General features: G+C 42.9%; 2 protein-coding genes across 3 annotated transcripts; one reads left to right on the top strand and one right to left on the bottom strand.

The window, feature by feature from the left end:
• Positions 1–551: 551 nt before the first annotated feature.
• LOC133901724 (tuliposide A-converting enzyme 1, chloroplastic-like) lies at positions 552–1,855 on the bottom strand. The gene has a single exon (XM_062343182.1). It carries the CDS (start codon positions 1,700–1,702, stop codon positions 722–724), a length of 981 nt encoding a protein of 326 aa, XP_062199166.1. The 5' UTR covers positions 1,703–1,855; the 3' UTR covers positions 552–721.
• A 4,006-nt stretch (positions 1,856–5,861) lies between these two features.
• LOC133901290 (patatin-like protein 2) lies at positions 5,862–8,917 on the top strand. 2 transcript variants are annotated; one of them, XM_062342596.1, is made up of 7 exons: positions 5,867–6,326; positions 6,860–7,041; positions 7,116–7,302; positions 7,618–7,785; positions 7,984–8,286; positions 8,370–8,551; positions 8,633–8,917. In XM_062342596.1, exons 1-7 carry the CDS (start codon positions 6,198–6,200, stop codon positions 8,688–8,690), a joined length of 1,209 nt encoding a protein of 402 aa, XP_062198580.1. In that variant the 5' UTR covers positions 5,867–6,197; the 3' UTR covers positions 8,691–8,917. The 2 variants fall into 2 exon arrangements, with proteins under 2 accessions (XP_062198582.1, XP_062198580.1); XM_062342598.1 differs by lacking the exon at positions 8,633–8,917 and having other exon boundaries at positions 5,862–6,326; positions 7,116–7,350; positions 8,370–8,555.
• The last annotated feature ends 9,223 nt before the right edge of the window (positions 8,918–18,140 follow it).

The raw sequence follows: 18,140 nt of genomic DNA, 5'->3' as shown, positions 1-18,140 counted from the left end.
TTATTTTCGTTTCATGTAAAATAGTTAATTCAAAAACTTATAAACTGATTATAACACATCTAAACGATCAAGATAGTAATAAATCCATCCTATCAATATACTTAGATCGCGCGGATCGAAATCAGAAAACTCAGACGGGTATAACAGCGAAGATACCAGACAGACGATTAAGACATTTCACCCACCCTGAAGACTGGAATGCAGTGCATGCAGTCCTACCAAACCTTTTCTTTTTTCTGAGTGGCCGTGCCCAGCTGAAGCAGGAAAGAGGATTGATTCCGACGCCATGAACTCAGCAATACCGCAATGACGAGTACAGTTTCTTATCCGTATACTAGTATCCGTCAAAGATAAGATGCTACGCACGGCTCTGTTTTGAGTTTTTTTCTTAACAAGTTGTGACGAGGCAATGATTGGTGACCGGCGAGAGCGGGGCCAGGCCTGAACCATATGTATTCACTCGTGGAAGAAAATTCTCCTCCGAACTTTCACAAAGCACAAACACACGAATTCGATCCAAAGTCTTAACGAATGTTCACAACACCATGGTAATCCAAAATTCTCATCCGAATGAATCAGCAATAACAACACGAATTTGTTCCTTCAAAGACAAACACGATTTCAGCCTCAGCGCAAGATTTCTTCAGCCGCAGGTTTTCAGGCGGTGGCAAGAATTCGTGCTCAATGGCACATTGCAAAGCCACCCACGAGGACACGGGTTCTATAGGTTGACAAACCTGGCAATGGCGTCGTCCTGCGTGACGGCGTCGGCGCACACGAAGTCGACGAGGTGGAAGCAGTGTCCCTGCCCGCGCACCTCGAGGACCTCCACCTCCCCGGCCCACCCGCTCGACCTGAGGCCCTCGCCGTACGCGCGGCCGCGGTCGCGGACCACGTCCTTCTCCGCGAGGCACACGAGCACGCGCCCGCACGCCAGCACGTCCATCGCCGGGGCGCCCGCCGCGAGCGGGTGGATCCAGGGGTCGTCGACGCCCGTGGTCGAGGGGCAGACTACGCGCCACATGGTCACCACGTTCTCGGCCATCGCGGGGTCGTTCTCCTCCGAGGGCACCCTGCCCTCGCCCAGGAAGTATGGGTGGACCAGGGCGACGCCGCTGATCGTGGCGCCGTGGGGGAGAGGCTCAGCGCCGGCGCGCATCGCCATGTGGTGCGCGATGTTGGCGCCGGCGCTCTCGCCGGCGAGGCAGAGGCGGGAGAAGTCGGCGTGGTCGGCGAGCCAGGGCTCCTCGCCGGGTCCAGTTGCGTGGGAGGCGACCCAGCAGAGCGCCAGCCAGGAGTCCTCGTATGCGGCGGGGAGAGGGTGCTCGGGCGCGAGGCGGTACTCGACGGAGACAACGACGGCGCGGGTGCGCACGGCGAGGGAGTTGAGGTACGCGTGGAAGATGGCGTTGAACGCGGTGTGGAGACAGAAGCCGCCGCCGTGGTAGTAAACGAGGACTGGAAACTTCTTCCTTCTGCCGTGCTCGTCTCCGGTCTCTTTGGATCCCGGAGGGAGGTAGAGGCGGACGGCAACGTCGGCGGAGATGCTGCGGTCTTTCGACGCGACGCCCGTGGCGGCGTCGGTGGACGCCGGGACGGGGTCAGAGCCGAAGTAGCGCTCGACGCGGCCGCTCTTGAAGACACGGATGCAGTGCTCAACCTCGAAGACGACCTCGTCGTCGCTGGCGCCGGAGCCGGCCATAGGCGTGTCAGGGCGTGGGTCGGGAAGGCGAAGCCCTGGAAGTGAGGTCTCCGCAGGTTCCACGTCCTGCGTCTATATGGCCGGTTGGGTTGGTTGGTGAGAGCGTTGACAGATGAGCAGCTTTGGTTTGTTTGGCTCAAGTCAAGTACACATGGCCCATGTGGACTTGAGAACGGTCAGCTACCCCACGGGTTCACGGCGGCGGCGGCCAGCTCCACGCCGCGGGGTCGCCGCCGCACGGTTTGCTTAGTCAGGTACCTCCTTTCAGATCCAAGTTGTGATTTTTTTTTTCTGAAGTAGGTAGATACAACGACTCCTCTAGTTCGCTGATCTCTTCTGCGGCACAGCTCTCCAATCTCCCCCATGCCATGTCCGACGCCGACGCCGGCAGCGGCTACGAGGTCATCCACCGATCCACGACGCCCCCGGCTTCATCCGCGTGTACAAGAGCGGCCGCGTCGACCGCTTCCTGCCGGTCGAATTCGCCCAACCCTCAACTGACCCCGCCACCGGCGTCGCCTCGAAGGACGTCGCGATCCTCCCGGAAGCTGGCGTGTCCGCGGCTCGGCGCGCATTTACCTTCCGGCGCGCCCCTCCGACGGCGGCCACTGAGGCAAGCTCCCCGTCCTGGTGTTCTTCCACGGCGGCGGGTTCTGCCTCGGCTCGGCGTTCGACGCCGTGGTGCACGGCCACGCCAACCGGCTCGCCGTGGCGGCCGGCGCAATCGTCGTCTCGGTGGAGTACCGCCTCGCGCCGGACGGAGGTGGGTGCCGCGGCGAGGTGGAGACCTGGGAGGCGGACGGGCAGGGGCACGGTTTCCATCTCTTGTGGCTGACAAGCGCAGAGGCGGAGGCGCGAGTCAGGACCATTGCCGAGTTTCTGAACCTTAGATGAGATCTCCGGTGCTGCACCCTTCACATGACCTTGGTGCATTGTCCTCGAATTTGTTATCTGAGTACATTAGCTGTTCCGAGTTTTGATTAAGAACATGCTTGCTTTGATTGCTTCTCAGTAGACATGTTCAGTCTATACAAACTACATTCATTACTATCCTATGGAATTCACATTCAGTTACTCAATTATCCTTGCCCATTAGAAATTTATTGTTTACGAAAGCTATGGTATGGGTATCAAATTCTCAAATTTGAGCAAAAGGGGGAGTGTTACTGAATCGAGCCTAAATTAACTGACCTGTATTAGATTTACCTTCTGGCAGATATCTACTGGTGCAACTCTTTAATTGGGTATACATATGTTATCTGTATTTCACATGCCTGACTTAATTTCACAACAAATTGTTAGCATTCTTAACATTCTCTTCAGGACATTCCATGTGATCTTGTTGCATGACATGACAGCAATAATAGCATAAGTGAGGCTTCTCATAGAAGTGCAATCCTCGTGCGCAAATGTGAAATGCCTACCGGCAAACCTCACCTGCAAACGAGTCCAGAGCACCTAAGCAACAAGAAACCAGGCTATGGTTACTATGATAGCTCACGACCCAGCAATTATAAAACAAATAGGCATGTGAATCATTTCCTATGCAGCCACCTATTGGATGGTATGCCTTAGCCCTTAGGGAGATCCCCAACGTGAGGTATCCCAGGTGTGCAGTTTTGTTTGGCGTGCAAGGCATGCATGATGCCTTAGGATAATCTCTAACTTTTCATTTGCCACGTCAACGGGGCTTTCCACAGTGCTTCCTTGACTTGTCTTGCTGCTTTCATTGACCAAATGCAGTTCCCCTTCTCATCTTTCTAAGAACATGTGGTTGAGTAGTCTACATGCTATATGTGCATACCGTGATGTTGCATGAACCAAAGGATGTTGGTTGCATTTACGGTCAAATGTTGCAGCAACTAGTCTGTTGTTGCAGTGTCAGAACGAATGAGGTAGAGTTGATGCATGGTGTATATGTTGGTTATCATGATGTGCATGTTGATTCATGAGGAAAGCCATGTTACTGTAAAAAGAAATGCATGAGAAGATGTTTTCACTGGTGCCAGTAGCCAAACTAGACAGCGTACTGAAGTGAAGTAGAATCAGCATCAGCATAGATCTAGTAATACCACATTGTATTTCTTGCATCTGGGGCATGTTTGCAAATCCTATATCTTAGAATTATTAGAAAATTAGCTTGGTACCATCACAAATTGGAAAATACCATCTTATGGACGAATGATGTTCTTGAAACAGATATGATTGGACTTCCTTGGAAGCAATTACTTCGCTCACTATAATTCCAACCCCTAACTGCTGACATGATAATTTCTCGTGATACACAGCATTGATGTCATGTACCTCAACCTTTTTCTCAAGTTATGTAGCAAGTTCCATTGTTCCATCTGAATATTATTTCATTTAGTTTCGAGTTATTAGTTATACTAAATTTAACTCCGCCTATGTTGTACCAACATAGCCGGTCCTAAGCTTGGGTTAAGGAGGAGGGTTGTGATCGGTTTGGCGAGCCAATGTAAAAAACCCAGCCACTCTTATGGAGATGAAACCTAAAAAAGTTATACTAAATTTAACCCTTCATCTTTTTGTAGAAAACAAAAGGAGAGTAGGCCTAGAAAATATGTTGTTCGATGAGGAAATGGAGTAGGTTAGATCTATTTGAATTTTTGTAGCACTCAATTTTTTTAGCAGACAAAGAATATTAGGTAGCTTTTGGTGGCAAAAAGGTGTTCTTATGTTAAGTACTGGATCTGCTATAATTATTTTGCACAGTTATCAACTTATCATTCCCTCTTTCGGTTTTTTGCTTCGTTTGAGAAATCAAATAGCTATTCTTTAGATCTTTCTTTGTTCAAAGAGTCCTGAATCCTTAATTATTTTCATGAGATGATATTTGGTCTTAGCATGTGACCTTCCCTGATAGAATACATTACATTTTGTTACACTTTTAGCCTAGGGAAAGCTGGAAGTCTACGGTTTTGTCTCATTTACCTGGCAAAAAAATCGCCGACTGTTGAGTCAGTTCATGAATTCTAAATATTCATTTGCGTACAAAAGGAATGAACATACCTCACCAATGATGCAGCAGCTATCCAGTTAATAACAAAGCACAAATTAAATGATGTCTGGTTGCTGGTTGTTTTCCTATAGCTGCACGATGTCCATAGTCAATTTCTGCAGCAGCTCAGCTTCTTCCTAAGATCTTGGTATCTTAGTCAAAGATGAAATAGCACACAAAATTGGTCACCCTATTCATTAGGTTGCATGCACTGCCGCAAGCAAGGTCAGGTTGAAATACAGCACAAAGGTACGCTTTCCTTTTGTCTACAAATAATCGAGGGCCAGTTTTCCATTATGACTACACATTGAATTGCGATAGTTTCCTTTTTCTAGCAGTGCCTTCAGGGCACAAGTACATCCCTTAGCTCAAGGGCAACTGAGAAACAGATGTTTATCCCCTAAAAAGGTAATATTCAGTTATTCACATGTCATCTCAGTCATCAGCATAAAGAGAACCACACATTCCATTTTGAGAAATCCATGTTGTGTGTATTCTGAGAAGAAAAGGATATTTCGATATATTAATAGGTTCATTTAGATCGCAAAACATGTGAAAGCGTGTGGAAGTTAGTAATCCATGTGTCAGAATCATAACTTATTATTACTTTATTTTTTACTATTACTAATACTTTTATTATCATTATTATTTTTTCATCTTTTTAGTTGGATCTTATGGGTTTTTAGCCTACCCCAATGTGCTTGGGACAAAGGCTTTGTTGTTGTTGTTGTATTTACATCGCAAAGCACAGCTTGGCTAAGTTTCAGCAACTTAACTTTCAGTATAAGAAAGGTCTCAACTCCCTTATTATTTTGGTCGCTTGGGAGATTTGCAAGCACCTTAATGATTGTGTGTTTAACGGGGATGTGCCGGCTATTGACAAGGTGCTGAGATCAGTTTCTGAAGAATGCGTATTTTGGTGTGCTGCTGGTGCCAAGGACCTTGAGATCCTGCTGGCTGTGTAGGGAGAGATCCTCTTGTTCCTAAGGAGTCCGGGTCGTTTCACTGTGGCGTTCATGTCCTAGAACTGTCTTGGGTGAGTGAATGTGAGTTTGGGTGTGTGCGTTGTAAATGGGTTATTTTTTCTTTTCCTCTTTTTAATAAAATGACACGCAACTCTCTTGCGTGTTCGAGAAAAAAAAATATGAAAAGTTACTTAGGATAGTTCTTAACTGACTACTTATGCTCGTTTAAAACACCTGACATTAACTTGTACGTTTGCACCTTTGGTGTAGTCACCTTCTCATGAACAAAGTATTTGACATGTGGCCATCTTGTATAAGATATGATTGTCCCCACGTTTAAGTTATTCATAATGACTAACTCCTGAATGTATAGACCTTATCTGCCTTTCAATATCTTGAAATTTCTCATCGGGGAGTCTATTTATACTTGTTCCCTACATAAACTGTGCCAGCCAAATCTTCCTCGGTGGAATTCACTTGTGTGTAGCCTACCCTTGACGAGAGTAGCAATATGGAGATAGCAAAACACATCCAGCCACCAACTTATGGAAACCTTGTTACAATTCTTTCTATCGACGGTGGAGGGATCCGAGGAATCATTCCGTCTGTTGTTCTCACCTTTCTCGAATCAGAGTTGCAGGTAAAACTGTAGTTATGAAGTGCGATGGAGCTTCTTATGTTGTAAGATTTCCAAGGCAACCCAAACTTGGTGAGAGATATGATAGTTTAAAACTTTCTATTCCATATGTTGCACGAGGGAATAAGTGCATTGTAGAGTCAAAAAATATATTGTTTGATGCGCTAGTTTAAAGTTCAAACCGTTTAGAGTTCAATTTAAGTCACAAACTATATCCCCTCGTGGGCTAGAAAACTTAGGAGATGTATTTTTGACTTAACCAGAAATAGATTATGATTTTCATAACCCAAGTAAAGCTTAAAAGCCTATTGTAATTCACATTAGAGTAAGAATGAAGACTACCTTTCATTTCCAGTTTGGTTTCGACCATGTCGTTTATGCATATATAGATACTTACAAGTTGCACGAGTTGTGTAATTTTCTGCTAATTGAGAATATCTGATTCAGTGTCTCTTCTGGATTGGGTGATTTGAATATTTTAGTACCATGAAATCTTCATTGCTTCTCATCAAAACTGATCCGTTTAATTTCTAAAGAAACTTGACGGAGAGGAAGCCCGGTTAGCAGACTACTTTGATGTCATTGCTGGGACCAGCACAGGGGGGCTTGTGACTTCAATGCTGGCTGCACCAAACAAAAAGAACAGACCGCTTTTTGCAGCCAAAGATATTCAAGCATTTTATGTGAACCATGCTCCTAAGATTTTCCCACAGGAGAGGTGAATACACATATTATGGTTTCCATTGATTGGATTGCAAACCTTTTTGCTCAACTTTTTTTGTTTTTCTTTAGGGGTGCATTTGGTAGGATGATGAGGTTTTTTCGATCGCTGTTAGGACCTTCTTATGATGGTAAGTACCTTCATGAAGTTGTGAGAAAGAACTTAGGAATCACCAGGCTACATCAGACTTTAACAAATGTGGTAATACCAACTTTCGATATCAAGCGGCTACAACCAATCATTTTTTCGTCCTATGAGGTCTGGCTCTCTCCCTCCTCCTTTCCTTCCCTTTTCCCTCCCTCTCAAGTCTCTGAAGAGTCACGTTCCATAACTTATAAAATATGGTACATGTTTTGTTGTGGATACACTATAGGTTTCTGCATGTTAATGGCAACCAGTCAGAAGTCAGAACCAACTAATTTTAGAGGATTAGGAAATATATGCTACTCAAATCAAATTACCTTAACTTGCTGTAAAAAGTCAAAGGCAATGATTTACCAATAACAAGGACTTCCATCGATCCACCATGATTGAAATTTGCATAACAATGAACATTCTTTTCCCATATCATAGGTTAAGAACAACAAGTACAACACAATGGATGCTCTGCTATCAGATATTTGCATCAGCACATCCGCTGCTCCAACTTATCTACCTGCATACTACTTCAAGACAGAGGACTGCCGTGGGAACATCAAGGAGTTCCATCTTATTGATGGAGGAGTAGCTGCCAATAATCCGGTACGATAATGATCAGTAATTGTGCATAAGTGAATGCCAGAAAATTGCACTTCAATGTTGGTGTAAGGTTTATAAACTATTTGCAGTTCTGCTATGTGTGAACGATCTTGCAAAATATCGACGAATTTACCTGACTCAGAAATTAAAGAGAGGTTTTAATTTTTTGAAGGAGACCTAATGTATCTCTCTATTGTTTAGGCTTTAGTTGCCATTGGAGAAGTAACCAACCAGATATTCAAGGAAAATCCAGATTTTTTCCCAATAAAACCTATGGATTATGGCCGGTTTTTGGTCATTTCACTTGGCACAGGCTCATCAAGGTTTGAAGTGAACTACAATGCACAAATGGCTAAATCATGGGGAGTGTTGGGTTGGTTGCTTGGCAGTGGATCCACTCCCTTGGTAGATATTTTCACGCAAGCAAGTGCAGATATGGTGGATATCCATATCTCTACTGTTTTCAAAGCTTTACATTCCGAGCAGAACTATCTGAGGATTCAGGTGAGTAAAATGTAGACACTTTATGTTGCAGTAGCTAATAATTCAGCTTCCTTATCTCATAGAGTGCCATTTCGAAATAACAGGATGATACTCTACAAAGGACGCTATCCTCAGTTGATGTGGCAACCAAAGAAAACATGGAGAAACTTGCTAGTATTGGAGATATGCTGCTAGAGAAACCTGTTTCACGGGCAAACTTGGAGACTGGCCATATGATGCCTGCTTGTAACAGCACAGAGATGACCAACAAAGAAGCTCTCAAGAGGTGAGTTCTACGCCACCTATCAGTATGATGATTGCATTAGACACCCAATCAGGGTTTACTAAGCAGTTCTAGAATTTGCAGATTTGCGAAGCTGCTGTCTGATGAAAGGCGAATTCGTAAGGCAAGATCGCCGAAATGAAGAAATCCCTAACCCATTTGTGTGAATGCCCTGCCAAAGAGAACTTCTCTGCTTGACTTCCATGACTTAGAAATTAGTTGATATTGTTTGTTGATACGGAGTTCCGTTGTAACACAATAAAATAGTGTGTAGGTGATCATACTGGCACTTCACACTGTCAATGTTAGGTTCTGCTGGCTTTCTTGGCATGTAAACATTTTTAAATACACTAATATTCATTTTGAATAAATAAGCATTGAATTGCTGCTATCATTATTTTGTTAGCATTGGCGGTTTTTATTTTAGTGGATGAGCAAAGAAAATATTCCAGGTCGGCCATGCAATAAACATTAGAAAGAGAGAGATACCCAGCACTGCTGCATGGAACAAGTACCTGGTACGATTTTGCTTAGCTTTCTTCATTTAAATAGATTAACCTTCTTTGATTTGAATAAAAGCAATATGAGCTTCTTTTTCAGAAAGATTACTCTGCCCTTTGGTATTTGCGTAGGCTTCTGCCGTTGGCCGTGGGCGGAAAGACATCAATTCCATTGGATTTGGAGCGTGGACAGTCTAGACAAATGTATGCAAGGGGTTCACTGGATCAAAGCTGTTCATATTCAATGACGTCCTTTCTGTATGGTGTGCAAGATGCTCATCTGTGAGTACCTTTTAGCTTGTGACGAAAGTACGTTGCTGCTAATATAATTTTTTGTGACACTTACGTGGCTGTGATCATGGTAGTAATCAGTGGCGGTCCTAGAGATTTAGGAGAGCCTGGGCGGGCCGTGCAAGAGATAGACGCAGGCCGTGCGCTCGCTCGTTGGGGAGATACTCGTGCAGTCGTGTGAGCTGAGTTTTGCTCAAAATTTGACCAATTCATGTAGTAAATTTCCTTATTACCTACGTACATATACTGGGGCGGGCTGGGGTAGAGCCCGAGCAGCTGCCCAGGCTCGCCGGACCTTGGGTTCGCCACTGCTAGTAATTCTGTGCCAAGTTGGACTTCTTTACCATTGCAGCAACCAAGGAGCACAAACTAGGTGCAGGGGTTCTGGAAGTGGAAGCCATCATTTTGATATGGATACAAACCGTTCATAGTCTTCTAAAACGAGGCTAACCATTTGGTGCTCTCCAAGACACTCATTAGCCCCTACAGCTGCAAGAAAAGGACATCTTGTATCCATCACCAATCGATTTCGGAGCACCGAAAGATCTCATCAATCTCATGAAGCAGGTCTATCTAGCAACTTTAGAGATGCAAATTGGCCATAAACACATCTCTAATCCTTTGTTAATATAACTTCTCAGATGGGTGGGCAGAGACAGTTGGCATTTGGAATCAGAGTGCTAGCTCCTTTGGCTGGATGGTAGCAAAATATGCTGCAATTAAGTACAAGTTCAGAGCTTCACCCAGCCAGCCATGGCTGCGTTTGGTCGCCCTCAGTGCCCCAAGGCTGCATCTGATCGACCATCGTTTTGGAAAAGCGCATTTGACAAGTACTGGCAATATTGTATGGTCGCCCGACAGGACAGGCCTGGACATTTTTTAAGCATGTTAGTGGCCTGCACCGGTTGGGTGTCCTAAACCGTTGGTTCGATCCTGGGCAGCTAACTTTACAGTGCCGTCGTCGCCAACATGTTGTGATGTTTATTTCTCCTGGAGGTTCAGGCTATAGGCTGGAAGAAGGTGAATGATGAAAAGGTGAGCTCCTAGGTCCAGGGAGCCGGCTATCGTGCGTGGCCGGTCAAAAGATGGCTGGTTTTTGGACGGAGTAGAATGCAAGTGAGATACGGATGCAATGGCACTACCACCAAAATAATGAAAAAATAGTGTCACGGACGGTTTATTAAGACAAATAGAGCTGTGGGAAGATTCCGGGATTGTGCCATGCAGATGCAACTGGTGCTGCCCTTTTCCTGAAATCCTTTGATCGCGGCATGTTACAGATTCCCTAGTGGCACGACAACTCAGTTACGTGCGTGTGGTAGTATCTGCCAAATCAGTACATTTCAGAAGTTTTTTTTTTTTTTTTTTTTTTTTTTTTTTTTTGCTTTTGGGAATAACAGCGCGTGCAAATGCACATGAACAGAGTTTTTGACTGTGGGACTAGCTAGCATGTGAAAATAACGTCGGAATTCAGTGAAAATGACATGCATGGTGGACTTGATGGGATTCCTTGGGGACATTTTTTTGTGTGTATTTACTTAATTTATTGTATTGATGGGGGCTTCACGTTCTGTCCCTCGTACGGCCATTCCTATTGGTGCCACCGTGGTGCCAACTAGGGCACTTTATCTCCCTATAAATTGTCGCGGAGATCGCCGCTCGAATCAAACTCAAACACAAGCGAAGAAGCTCAAGAAGAGTAGCAGTGCTAGTGCCAGAGCACAGCTAGGTACTGCGACTGCCACAAGACTCGCCTCTTGGCATCCTTCCTCACACAAACACACACTCCACACGCACTCGCGTGCTAAGATGGCCGGTCTCAAGGTGCCGTGCTCGTGCATTCTGATCATCTTGATCCTGTCGAGCGGCGCGGCGTCCGGCGAGGCGAGGAGGCTAATGGCGGAACCGAGCCCGGACGGGGAAGCATGCGCTGGAGGCTGCCGTCCCGCGGTGCGAGGCGGCCGCGCGACGCTCACGGCGACTACGAAGATGGCGACCACCGACGGCCGTCCCACGGCGCCCGGGCACAGCCCTGGGATCGGCAACAGGATTGCAGGGAACACACGTTGAAGCGATGATCGATCGTCAACAGTTTCCGGCGTTTCTTCGTTACTTCGATCTCTTGGTATCACTAAACAATTAAAGGCTTGTCGTGGATGTACATGCATGTTTCTTTGTTTTTTCTTGTGATTGTACATGAGATAGTGGAGTAGTGGACGTGTGATGCATGTTTCCTGTTCCTTTCGAATAAAGCTGCTCAGATTTCGTACGGCCCCTGTGCATTGTGTATAGACTTGCTGCTGCTTTCGAATAAAGGCCAACGATGGCATGCAGTGGCCAGAGATGAAGTACTGCCCGGTCATACATAGCAAACAACGACATGCACCGATGGACGCAAGTGTACAAACATATTAGTTGTTCCTCTCCAGTGCTTTCGAGAGGAAAAAAGAAATAAAGAATCCAGCAAGTAGCAACGGCCATTAACAAATTAGTCTAACACTTATGCATGGTTACATAATACTCAGATTGTAATCTATGTGCATGCATGCATTGCTGTCTCTGTCGACCAAAGAGACCATGCATGCATGATTCTCTCACCGTACATGCAACAACGATTACAAAAACGGCCCTCAACTAGTTTAATTTCTTACACAAGTTTAGGCTCCGTACAATGAGGAATCTCAAGATAATATCTATAAACTGATCGATGACGAGGTACAGTCAGTTTGGTATATATGTATATCGGTTATAGTCAGACAGAAAAAGTAGCGTATCTACACGAGAGATCCTCGAGCTAATAGACACTTGTTTTCTGTCAAGAATATTCATAAAGTCGATAGAGGACTGCTGGCAGGTAGTTTCTCCTGGCCGTCCTTTTTATTTGTTGTTTGAAAGGAGAACTAACAGTTCATAACTACGAGACCATCAGAATAAAACCAAAACAAAAGTAGAAGAAAAAAAGGACCAGGCTAGTGACGCTAGTGTCAATATTAAGCACTAATGCATCAATCCGTGCGATTGCACATGCTAAAAATTTAGCTTACAACTGAACTGTAGATATATGTATTAATAATGGTTGTATGTTAAGATACATCAGCTATTTATATTTAAATATTAGAATGTAAAATATAAATGTAATTTTTGTTTATAATATTGGAATCATGTTTATTATTTGTGAATATATCTAATTTATAATTTTTATTTTATGTCTTATGCAAATTGATTTTTATTTGTTTCTTGATTTTTTGAAATTATTATTATTTTAATGTTGTCACCGTATCTCATATTATTTTTTTGAAATACATTATAAATTCTTTGATATTATTTTTATGTGATAATCCGTAATATGTTTGTGTTTTGTTGTTTTAATTTTGTAATGTTTGATTACACGCATATTTAATTGGTATATTTTAATTGATTTGAAAAAGTATGTTGATTGCTAACGTAACTAAAGTTAGAGTTTGCTAACGTAACTTTGTTGGATAAAGAGTATCTATAAAAAAAAGAAGGAAATGCAAGACAAGAAGTAGTCTTAAGGCTGGACTCTATGATTTGTTTTTAATCTTCTATATTATTTCATCTGGTTGTTGATCCATGGTTACAGTTAGTCAATTCGACGGTTGGATGTTTTGCTTTTTTATGAGAATTTTTAGAATTTTTCTATGATTAACGTGGAGGCAAAAAAAAACCTCTAATTAGTAAATATAAGATACAAACACAGCACTAAGTTTACAACTCTATGACATCATATTAGACATTAGAATTATGCTAGAAGTTGTTGCGCCACTCCAAGAGATGCTCTAGAGCTATATCCATCTTTTCCTTACCACCCCTCTTGAGCAAGATTTTTCAATTCTATAAGTATAAAAGGCCATTGAATAGATTATAAATTGACTTATTGGGAAAGATCTTTTCAATTCTGTAAGTACGAGCACGCCAAATCGGCCAGTTAAATCCTGCAAAATAAGAAGAGACCAATTTTCCTAGTAGATTTAGTAACTGAGTCAACAATAAGCAATGTCCGTCTTTGACCCTCTTGCATGCCGACGCAACCTTCACCGGCGAGGATCGAAATATGGCCAAACCGTACGAAAAGGAGGATCTCCAATTCTCCACTGGCTGTGGTTGCGTGCAGCTCTTCTCTGACCGCTGATCACATGCGTCCGTGGCGCAACTAGGCGTATAAAAAAATGGAGGAATGCAGAGGCAGCCATCGCGTAGTACAGCCTAACATGCAGCGTCCAACTGGAGATCAGGCGTTGGAAAAAAAGCGGCGGTTCAGAGTGATGTCCATGTGTTTGATCCTGAAGTAGTAGCAATGTTCGACACTTCAACGCCAAAAATTTTGCTCGACATGATAGCTTTTTTCAGCTTTCGGTTTCGAATGTACTTTTGGTATGGCTTGTATATATACCAGCCAAAAACTTCTGCATGCCAAGAATAAATTCGAGTTTTCTAGCAGTTTAGAAAAGGAAAGGCAGCTGGCCGCCAAAGCGAGAAAGTCCCACTTCCACCACCTCAGGAGCCAACCAACCAAGCAGAGGAACGTAATCTTTAATTCCACTAGTATCCACTAGTATAATGCCTGTGCTAACCCTACGACGATATTTGATAATGCAAATAAAACAACCAAGTACTTAAATAAATGAGAGTACTCATAACGCAAATCGATGGTAATTTTGTTCCTAAAATTTCATCCTGACATTTGGAGTGGTGAGTTTATGTAATTAGTTTGGAAGATACATGTACGCGCACGTTCTTCTTATAGCCAGAATAACATTTTATTGCTAAAATCCAACAAATTTCATCGTTGCATATGCATTAAGCAGGTACATTTACACTTATATGGTTACTAACAATTTATGTTTGCTACTGATAAGAAGATAGTACAGGCACTTTAATCAAGCAATTGAATTTCAAAGCCCCCTCCACCTCCACTCTTCTTCTGAAGCCATGTGACAAACAACTTTCTCTAATCCTACTTTATCTTGGCAATCTGAGTATGTGCCTGCTACTTGAAATTGTGAAAATACCAATAGAACGGCGGGCTTATTAGACATATAACTGATTGTACCATGACAAATAAATATGAAGCACTTATTAAGATACTGCCATTTTTAGATTATTATTTACCATTTTTCACTAGTACAAGACATCTTTATACACAATATTCCTGGTATTCTTCCTTGTGGAATCTAATTCTTTTTTTGGTTTGGCCAAAATTCTTGTTGTTTGCCTTGACACACCCCTTGACAATGCAATATAAAGATGTCCATGTGAGAACATATGCTCTGAAAGGTAGATCCCAAAATTTAGGATGGTTTGTTTCTGCGATTTATTTATAGTCATTGGAAAACTTAGATGTATTGGGAATTATTTCCTCTTGAACTTGAAAGGAAGTGAAATATTGTCCCAGGGATACAAAGGGATCCTTGATATGAACACCCTTTTGCCTGCATGCTGTCCACCAACAATTTCGACATCAATTGCATTGTCTTGGAATGCTCTAACCATTAGTCTTTTTCCATTGCACAAGCCATTGTTAGGATCAGATTGTGGAGAAGAATCACAAGATAGTTGATTTTTTACTTTGAGCACATGTGGGGGGAGGCCATTTGGGGTGGCGATGCCCGTGCATTGCAACGGGTCCTAAATCTAGCACCACTACACTACATTGCAATGGTGCTAAAATGACAAAGCGAACCAGCAGGACATCGAACCATCCGAATTGGTGGAAAAGGCCACAACTTTGGGGATGAATCGAGCTTCGGAGTGGATGAACTGCGCAAAATCGCAGGAGATTTGAGATAGTGAAGTTAAGATGAATCTCTTAATAGAAACATGTTACAGTATGAGATTAGCATAAAGGAGATCTAAATATCAATCTAACTAATAAAGCGGCAGTTATATATCCTAACAGAGAAATCTAGGAATGCACAAGTAGTCCAAGCGTGACTTTCTTCTTCAAGGACTTGAGATATTTTATTTTACCAGCTTGGCATTCTGGTTCGAAGCTCAAACCCGTTGACTTTGAACACAAACACCAAGTTGACTGAACAAAATACATGGGAGCAAGGTGAACATAGGAGCAACTTACGCCTTTCAACAGAGAGTCAACTTCGCTGGACAAATATGTGGGCAGCTTTATCTTCTCCTTCACTATCTTCTGCTAAATTTTGTCTCTGTTTCCACCAACAAACGGGGGCTGCCATATATATTGCAAAAGAATAAGCACACAAATAAAAGGAGATATCAAACAGATAAATCGTCTACGAAGCAAGCACTTTAAGTCAGAAGCTTCTTTCTCAAATAACTCACCTTGCCGGTAAGCATTTCAAAAAGTAAGATTCCCACACTCCACAAGTCTACAACCTTATCATGACCTCTACCCTGAACAATTTCTGGGGCCATATACTCAACAATACCACACATTGAGTTTGATCTAGTGTTTTCATCAAATTCTTTTGCCACGCCAAAGTCAGTTAGCGTGGCCTAGAAATGTAGAAATGTCTAGAAAAAAATCAAAATTCTAATCAGTACATGAAGGGGGCTACAATAGATACAATTTCAGTAGCATAGATGCTTGCAAGCTCCTCCCTACCAGATAAAAAGGTAGCTTAATTAAAGTTATCGATTGAAATCTAACATTCACATTCTTGAGAAAGTCTATTATGCAGGACCTTGTAAATGCAACTAAATTCAGTAATAACAAAGAAAACACATCAAGGGAAGAAACATGTCTCATAAAAATAATCATGAAAAAAGGATAGGTATTGCTTAATAAATGAAGTGTGCATCTAAATTTACCTATGTCCTTGCATTGCACATGCCATATGAACATGAAATATAATAAAACCAGAAAAACATTTAGTAAGTACAGGTTAAAGTATATACAAAAACTATTTTAATAATAACCAAAATGTCATGTGCAGAAAGCATGGTGCCATATGTCAAATGTCATAGAAAAGTTTGCTAGAATATAAATTGACTGTACAACACAAACTAAATTTTGGATTACAGATGAAACAATCTACAAAAGAAAGAACAAATTGACACACTCGAAAGTAGGCTATTAAAAGTTTTTCATGCCTTAAAATTCACAAAGAATGTCTACAACATGTATTCACTGAAAGCAGGTATGAGCTAAAATAGTCATGAGATGAACTTCATCATGATTTGTCCAATCATTACTTGACCCTTAATCTACTGAAAGGATACAAGAATACCTCTTCTGGGTCAAGTAGCGATGTTTCCCGAAGCATTCCAGTCATCCCTCTCATTCCACCAAGGACCAGGAGGGACATTAATCAGGAATTTGGCCGTATGAGTTAAAATGTGCCCTAGAAAAGCAACATGGCTATATATTGATAATGATAAAGGCATACCATATCGACAGTTATGTTTCCAAGCTGGACCTTTCCATGCTCTAACATAAGCTTCTTTAAGCGATCCTGTAAAAAAAATGGAAGAGTAAGTTGGGCTTTGTTGTCATGTCCTGACATATGAGAGCAGAAAAAGCATGACAACTCAAATATGTAGTTTATATAAAGTTATCATAAATTAAATACGAGCAAGTTTCATAAAAACAAGTGGTTTTACAAGTAAAACACCTACCAGGTAGGTTCTCTACTTCCGCAATACCTATCCTGAACTTTCTAATTATAGCTAGGCGCAAAACAAAAAATTGTGTACAAAGTAATTGTCTATGCCATGAGTGTGTGTGTGTGTGTGGATGATCCACCACACTTTTAGGGAGCAAAAGGTATTCATTGTTATCTTGAAGCAGAAATTAAGCAAGTCATCACACTGTATTACATGTACAGCCTAAGAGAAATAAACTAAGAAATCAGATACCACATATACTTTTTGACTTTGTAAGATTTTTATCAAATGGGCTAGGAAGTAACAAACCTATTGTTCAGGAATCAGTTCTTGCAACTGGGACTTAAGGTCCTGCATTTTCAGAAACACAATCAGCGTAACATCCAGGGGCACATAAAAACTCCTCATAAGAGGAAACCTATCTGCAAAAAACATCTTACCGACTAACACCTTCCAGTTTTAGACATTTCTGGCAAATTTCATCACAAGATAGATACAAGAAGATGATAGTTGTCTTACAAGATTGGAAGCGCTCTGCATCTGCAGTCATCTCACACCACCTAGCGTGGTGGCCTCTTACGTCTGGTAGCAGCAACAACACAGACAAACAAAAATCTTAGGACCCACAAATGTTGAACTAGCGCACACACAAATGCGCCAAGTCACCGCTAAACGGATGACTCACCACACTGGATCACGTGACTACCGAAAGAATGTCATGGTCGGAGCACGTGACTACCGCAACTGAATTGAACAATGAACAGGTGTTAGGGAAGAAACCCAATAATCACTTCTCCACCACACGGAAACAAAACAAAAATCCTGCAGTGAAACAACCGGATTGGGAAGGAATAAGGCAAGGTTTGGATTTGACGACTCACACCTGACTATGGAAGAAATAGGATGGGAAAACATGAGCTTTGACGGCTGGGGCGGATGTGCACCATGATGCCAGTGTCATCCTAAGCGACCGCGTGCAGACTCTCAGCGGCGACGAGTAACACGTAGAGGCACAATTACAATGGGGGAAGATGGAGCTGCCAAAGCTGCCCAAGGTCGAGGAAGATGGACCCATCAGGAGCTCGACCATGGCAATGACAAGCTCGACGTCCACCACGAACTCGAGGATTGGCGCAACAAGGTCGACCGTGGATGGGTCCAACCGTGCGCCACTTGCTCCCGTCGTGAGCATGAGGAGA

Source organism: Phragmites australis, chromosome 20 (genome assembly GCF_958298935.1).
Source record: "Phragmites australis chromosome 20, lpPhrAust1.1, whole genome shotgun sequence".
Lineage (NCBI taxonomy): Eukaryota > Viridiplantae > Streptophyta > Magnoliopsida > Poales > Poaceae > Phragmites > Phragmites australis.
Note: the sequence above shows the minus strand (reverse complement) of the source record. Positions and strands in the feature narration are given on the sequence as shown.